Source organism: Eleutherodactylus coqui, chromosome 3, assembly GCF_035609145.1.
Source record: "Eleutherodactylus coqui strain aEleCoq1 chromosome 3, aEleCoq1.hap1, whole genome shotgun sequence".
Lineage (NCBI taxonomy): Eukaryota > Metazoa > Chordata > Amphibia > Anura > Eleutherodactylidae > Eleutherodactylus > Eleutherodactylus coqui.
Window position 1 is genome coordinate 317,312,212 of NC_089839.1, and position 5,754 is coordinate 317,317,965.

The window sequence follows — 5,754 nt, forward strand, 5'->3', positions numbered from 1 at the left end:
CGATTACTGCGATAACTCGTGCGGTTGGTTTATTTGCGGTATTACTTGCATTTTTTTCAGACATTTAATTTTTTTAAAACCACTTTCTGCCGCCATCTTGTGCGCGCAATAACTTTTTTATTTTTTCGTCGCCATAGTTGTGCGAGGGCTCGCTTCTTGCAGGACGTCCTGTAGTTTACGTTTGTACCAATTCGGAATACATACAACTTTTTGATCACTTTTTATTGCATTTCTTCTGGGAGACATGGTGACTGAAAACGTGCATTTGTGGCGTTTGTTTTTCTTGGGCCGCCGCTCACCGTGCGCGGTGCATAATGCGCTGCTCCTTTTATAGATCGGACTTTCACGGATGCGGCGATACCAAATATGGTGACCTATTTTCTTATTCTAGATGTGGCCGACGGCGGTGATCGACGCCTTTATTCCTTTTACCTTGTCTGTCAGCCCCCCTGGGCGACCACAACATGTGAGGCTCCGGTCGCTCCTGCAGTAGGACGGGATGCCATAGCAGTAGGTCATACTGCAATCTGACAGCCCACCCCACGGGGGCAGCGTGGGAAACAGCCCTGGGGCCTTTCAGGAGGACCGCGCCTGCCATGACACCCGCCCAGCTCCCTGCGATCTCATGCGGGGGGGGGGGGGGGCACCCCCAAACATCGTGGTTTATAAATGCCGCTCTCAGGATTGCCCGCAGGTATCAGCTGTAAAAAACAGCCGGCGCCCGCGCTGTATGGAGAGAGGTCGCCCCACGATCTCTTCATATATACCCCGACGCTGCGGGGCGGAAATGTACATCCTATAGTGGGAGGGGGTTAATGTGGCTGTTGGCCTCCCGAAACAGTTGTCTCACAGTCTTTTCATCAGTGTCTGAGGGCATCCAGTTCTTGGTGATGTCACTGTTGAGCCATTGATTCCCTTCTTGCTGACGGTCTCCCTGTCCTCCATGGTATATGTAATGCCTTGGAGATGTCCTGCTCCCCTTCTTACTGACTGTCTCCCTGTGCCCCATGGTATATGTAATACCTTGGAGATGTCCTGCTCAGCTTCTTGCTGACAGTCTCCCTGTCCTCCATGGTATATGTAATGCCTTGGAGATGTCCTGCCCCCCTTCTTGCTGACGGTCTCCCTATCCTCCATGGTATATGTCATGCCTTGGAGATGTCCTGCCCCCCTTCTTGCTGACGGTCTCCCTGTCCTCCATGGTATATGTCATGCCTTGGAGATGTCCTGCTCCCCTTCTTGCTGATAGTCTGTCCTGTGCCCCATGGTATATTTAATGCCTTGGAGATGTCTTGCTCCCCTTCTTGCTGACGGTCTCCCTGTGCCCCATGGTATATGTAATGCCTTGGAAATGTCTTCCTCCCCTTCTTGCTGACTGTCTCTCTGTGCCCCATGGTATATGTAATACCTTGGAGATGTCCTGCTCAGCTTCTTGCTGACGGTCTCCCTGTCCTCCATGGTATATGTAATGCCTTGGAGATGTCCTGCCCCCCTTCTTGCTGTCGGTCTCCCTGTCCTCCATGGTATATGTCATGCCTTGGAGATGTCCTGCCCCCCTTCTTGCTGACGGTCTCCCTGTCCTCCATGGTATATGTCATGTCTTGGAGATGTCCTGCTCCCCTTCTTGCTGATAGTCTGTCCTGTGCCCCATGGTATATTTAATGCCTTGGAGATGTCTTGCTCCCCTTCTTGCTGACGGTCTCCCTGTGCCCCATGGTATATGTAATGTCTTGCTCCCCTTCTTGCTGACATTCTCCCTGTGCCCCATGGTATATGTAATGTCTTGCTCCCCTTCTTGCTGATGGTCTCCCTGTGCCCCATGGTATATGTAATGCCTTGCAGATGTCTTTCTCCCCTCTTGCTGACGGTCTCCCTGTGCCCCATGGTATACGTAATGTCCTGGAGATGTCTTGCTCCCCTTCTTGCTGACGGTCTCCCTGTGCCCCATGGTATATGTAACGTCTTGGAGATGTCTTGCTCCCCTTCTTGCTGACTGTCTCTCTGTGCCCCATGGTATATGTAATGTCTTGGAGATGTCCTGCTCACCTTCTTGCCGACGGTCTCCCTGTGCCCCATGGTATATGTAATCGCTTGGAGATGTCTTGGTCCCCTTCTTGCTGACGGTCTACCTGTGTCCTATGGTATATGTAATAGCTTGGAGATGTCTTGGTCACCTTCTTGCTGACGGTCTCCCTGTCCTCCAGAGTATATGTAATGCCTTGGAGATGTCTTGCTCCCCTTCTTGCTGACGGTCTCCCTGTCCTCCATGGTATATGTAATGGCTTGGAGATGTCTTGCTCCCCTTCTTGCTGACGGTCTCCCTGTCCTCCATGGTATATGTAATGCCTTGGAGATGTCTTGCTCCCCTTCTTGCTGACGGTCTCCCTGTGCCCCATGGTATATGTAATGGCTTGGAGATGTCTTGCTCCCCTTCTTGCTGACGGTCTCCCTGTCCTCCATGGTATATGTAATGCCTTGGAGATGTCTTGCTCCCCTTCTTGCTGACGGTCTCCCTGTGCCCCATGGTATATGTAATGGCTTGGAGATGTCTTGGTCCCCTTCTTGCTGACGGTCTCCCTGTGTCCTATGGTATATGTAATGGCTTGGAGATGTCTTGCTCCCCTTCTTGCTGATGGTCTCCCTGTCCTCCAGGGTATATGTAATGGCTTGGAGATGTCTTGCTCCCCTTCTTGCTGACGGTCTCCCTGTCCTCCATGGTATATGTAATGCCTTGGAGATGTCTTGCTCCCCTTCTTGCTGACGGTCTCCCTGTCCTCCATGGTATATGTAATGCCTTGGAGATGTCTTGCTCCCCTTCTTGCTGACGGTCTCCCTGTCCTCCATGGTATATGTAATGCCTTGGAGATGTCTTGCTCCCCTTCTTGCTGACGATCTCCCTGTGCCCCATGGTATATGTAATGGCTTGGAGATGTCTTGGTCCCCTTCTTGCTGACGGTCTCCCTGTGTCCTATGGTATATGTAATGGCTTGGAGATGTCTTGCTCCCCTTCTTGCTGACGGGCTCCCTGTGCCCCATGGTATATGTAATGCCTTGGAGATGTCTTGCTCCCCTTCTTGCTGACGGTCTCCCTGTGTCCTATGGTATATGTAATGGCTTGGAGATGTCTTGCTCTCCTTCTTGCTGACTGTCTCTCTGTGCCCCATGGTATATGTAATGTCTTGCTCCCCTTCTTGCTGACGGTCTCCCTGTGCCCCATGGTATATGTAATGTCTTGGAGATGTCTTGCTCCCCTTCTTGCTGACTGTCTCTCTGTGGCCTATGGTATATGTAATGGCTTGGAGATGTCTTGGTCCCCCTCTTGCTGACGGTCTCCCTGTGTCCTATGGTATATGTAATGGCTTGGAGATGTCTTGCTCCCCTTCTTGCTGACGGTCTCCCTGTACCCCATGGTATATGTAATGGCTTGGAGATGTCTTGCTCCCCGTCTCCCATGGTATATGTAATGGCTTGGAGATGTCTTAGTCCCCTTCTTGCTGACGGTCTCCCTGTGCCCCATGGTATATGTAATGGCTTGGAGATGTTTTGCTCCCCTTCTTGCTGACGGTCTCCCTGTCCTCCATGGTATATGTAATGCCTTGGAGATGTCTTGCTCCCCTTCTTGCTGACGGTCTCTCTGTGCCCCATGGTATATGTAATGTCTTGCTCCCCTTCTTGCTGACGGTCTCCCTGTCCTCCATGGTATACGTAATGCCTTGGAGATGTCTTGCTCCCCTTCTTGCTGACGGTCTCCCTGTCCTCCATGGTATACGTAATGCCTTGGAGATGTCTTGCTCCCCTTCTTGCTGACTGTCTCTGTGCCCCATGGTATATGTAATGTCTTGCTCCCCTTCTTGCTGACGGTCTCCCTGTCCTCCATGGTATACGTAATGCCTTGGAGATGTCTTGCTCCCCTTCTTGCTGACGGTCTCCCTGTCCTCCATGGTATACGTAATGCCTTGGAGATGTCTTGCTCCCCTTCTTGCTGACTGTCTCTCTGTGCCCCATGGTATATGTAATGTCTTGCTCCCCTTCTTGCTGACGGTCTCCCTGTCCTCCATGGTATATGTAATGCCTTGGAGATGTCTTGCTCCCCTTCTTGCTGACTGTCTCTCTGTGCCCCATGGTATATGTAATGTCTTGCTCCCCTTCTTGCTGACGGTCTCCCTGTCCTCCATGGTATACGTAATGCCTTGGAGATGTCTTGCTCCTCTTCTCCTCCCCGATGAGCCGAATGTTACATGGGGACCCACAATCCCAGTTTCGGGGTTCATACAGGTTTCTAAAGAAAATGTTCCCTTGACAAAACCTTTTCCTGACACCCGTGGAACTCGAAAGAGGCGATCACAGGTTTATTGTCTTTTTTATATACACCACCAGTCAGACGTCCCCCGCTGCATCCTCCCACCTGCTACGTCCTGGCGGTCCCCCCACACACACATACCTGCTATGTCCTAGCCGTGCCGCCCCACTTCGCTGCGTCCTGGCGGTGGAGCTGTGACATTATTAAGCTTGGTGCACAGGGAGGGGAGGAGAGCCGTGACATTACTAAGCTCGGTGCGCAGGGAGGGGAGGAGGAGAGCTGTGACATTATTAAGCTCTGTGTGCAGGGAGGGGAGGAGGAGAGCTGTGACCTTGTTAAGCTCGGTGAGCAGGGTGGGGAGGAGGGGAGCTGTGACCTTAAGCTCGGTGCGCAGGGAGGGGAGGAGGGGAGCCGTGACATTACTAAGCTCGGTGCGCGGGCAGGGGAGGAGCCGTGACATTACTAAGCTCAGTGCGCAGGGAGTGGAGGAGGAGAGCTGTGACACTACTAAGCTCGGTGTGCAGGGAGCTGAGGAGGAGAGCTGTGCCATTACAAAGCTCGGTGCGCAGGGAGGGGAGGAGGAGAGCTGTGACATTATTAAGCTCGGTGCGCAGGGAGGGGAGGAGGAGCTGTGAGATTATTAAACTCAGTGCGCAGGGAGAGAAGAAGACCTGTGACATCATCAAGCTCGGTGCGCAAGGAGGGATGGAGGGAAACTGTGATATTATTAAAATCGGTGCATGGGGAGGAGGAGAGCCGTGACATTATTAAGCTCGGTGCGCAGGGAGGGGAGGAGGAGATCTGTGACCTTATTAAATTCGGTGGCAGGGAGGGGAGGAGGAGAGACGTGACCTTATTAAGCTCGGTGCGCAGGGAGGGGAGGAGGGGAGCTGTGACATTATTAAGCTCGGTGCACAGGGAGGGGAGGAGGGGAGCCGTGACATTATTAAGCTCAGTGGGCAGGGAGGGGAGGAGGAGAGCTGTGACATTAATATTCTCACAGCTCTCCTCCTCCCCTCCCTGCGCACCGAGCTTAATAATGTCACAGCTCTCCTCCTCCTCCCCTCCCTGCCCACCGAGCTTAATAATGTCACGGCTCCCCTCCTCCCCTCCCTGTGCACAGAGCTTAATAATGTCACAGCTCCCCTCCCTGCGCATCGAGCTTAATAATGTCATGTTTCTCCTCCTCCCCTCCCTGCCCACTGAGCTTAACAATGTCACGGCTCTCCTCCTCCCCTCCCTGCCCACTGAGCTTAATAATGTCACGGCTCTCCTCCTCCCCTCCCTGCGCACCGAGCTTAATAAACTCAGTGCGCAGGGAGAGAAGAAGACCTGTGACATCATCAAGCTCGGTGCGCAAGGAGGGATAGAGAGAAACTGTGATATTATTAAAATCGGTGCACGGGGAGGAGGAGAGCCGTGACATTATTAAGCTCGGTGCGCAGGGAGGGGAG

General features: G+C 52.8%; 1 protein-coding gene across 1 annotated transcript; it reads right to left on the reverse strand.

The window, feature by feature from the left end:
* Window positions 1-234: 234 nt before the first annotated feature.
* Window positions 235-5,339, reverse strand: LOC136622040 (sarcoplasmic reticulum histidine-rich calcium-binding protein-like). Its single transcript, XM_066598025.1, has 2 exons — window positions 5,153-5,339; window positions 235-5,108 (listed from the first exon to the last, which is right to left on the reverse strand). The coding sequence occupies exon 2, from the start codon at window positions 3,162-3,164 to the stop codon at window positions 2,043-2,045; it is 1,122 nt and encodes a 373-aa protein (XP_066454122.1). The 5' UTR covers window positions 3,165-5,108; window positions 5,153-5,339; the 3' UTR covers window positions 235-2,042.
* Window positions 5,340-5,754: the final 415 nt, after the last annotated feature.

Coding starts and splice junctions, on each gene's coding strand:
- LOC136622040 (XM_066598025.1), bottom strand. CDS start 3,164: ATGGGGCACAGAGAGACAGTCAGCAAGAAGGAGAGCAAGACATCTCCA.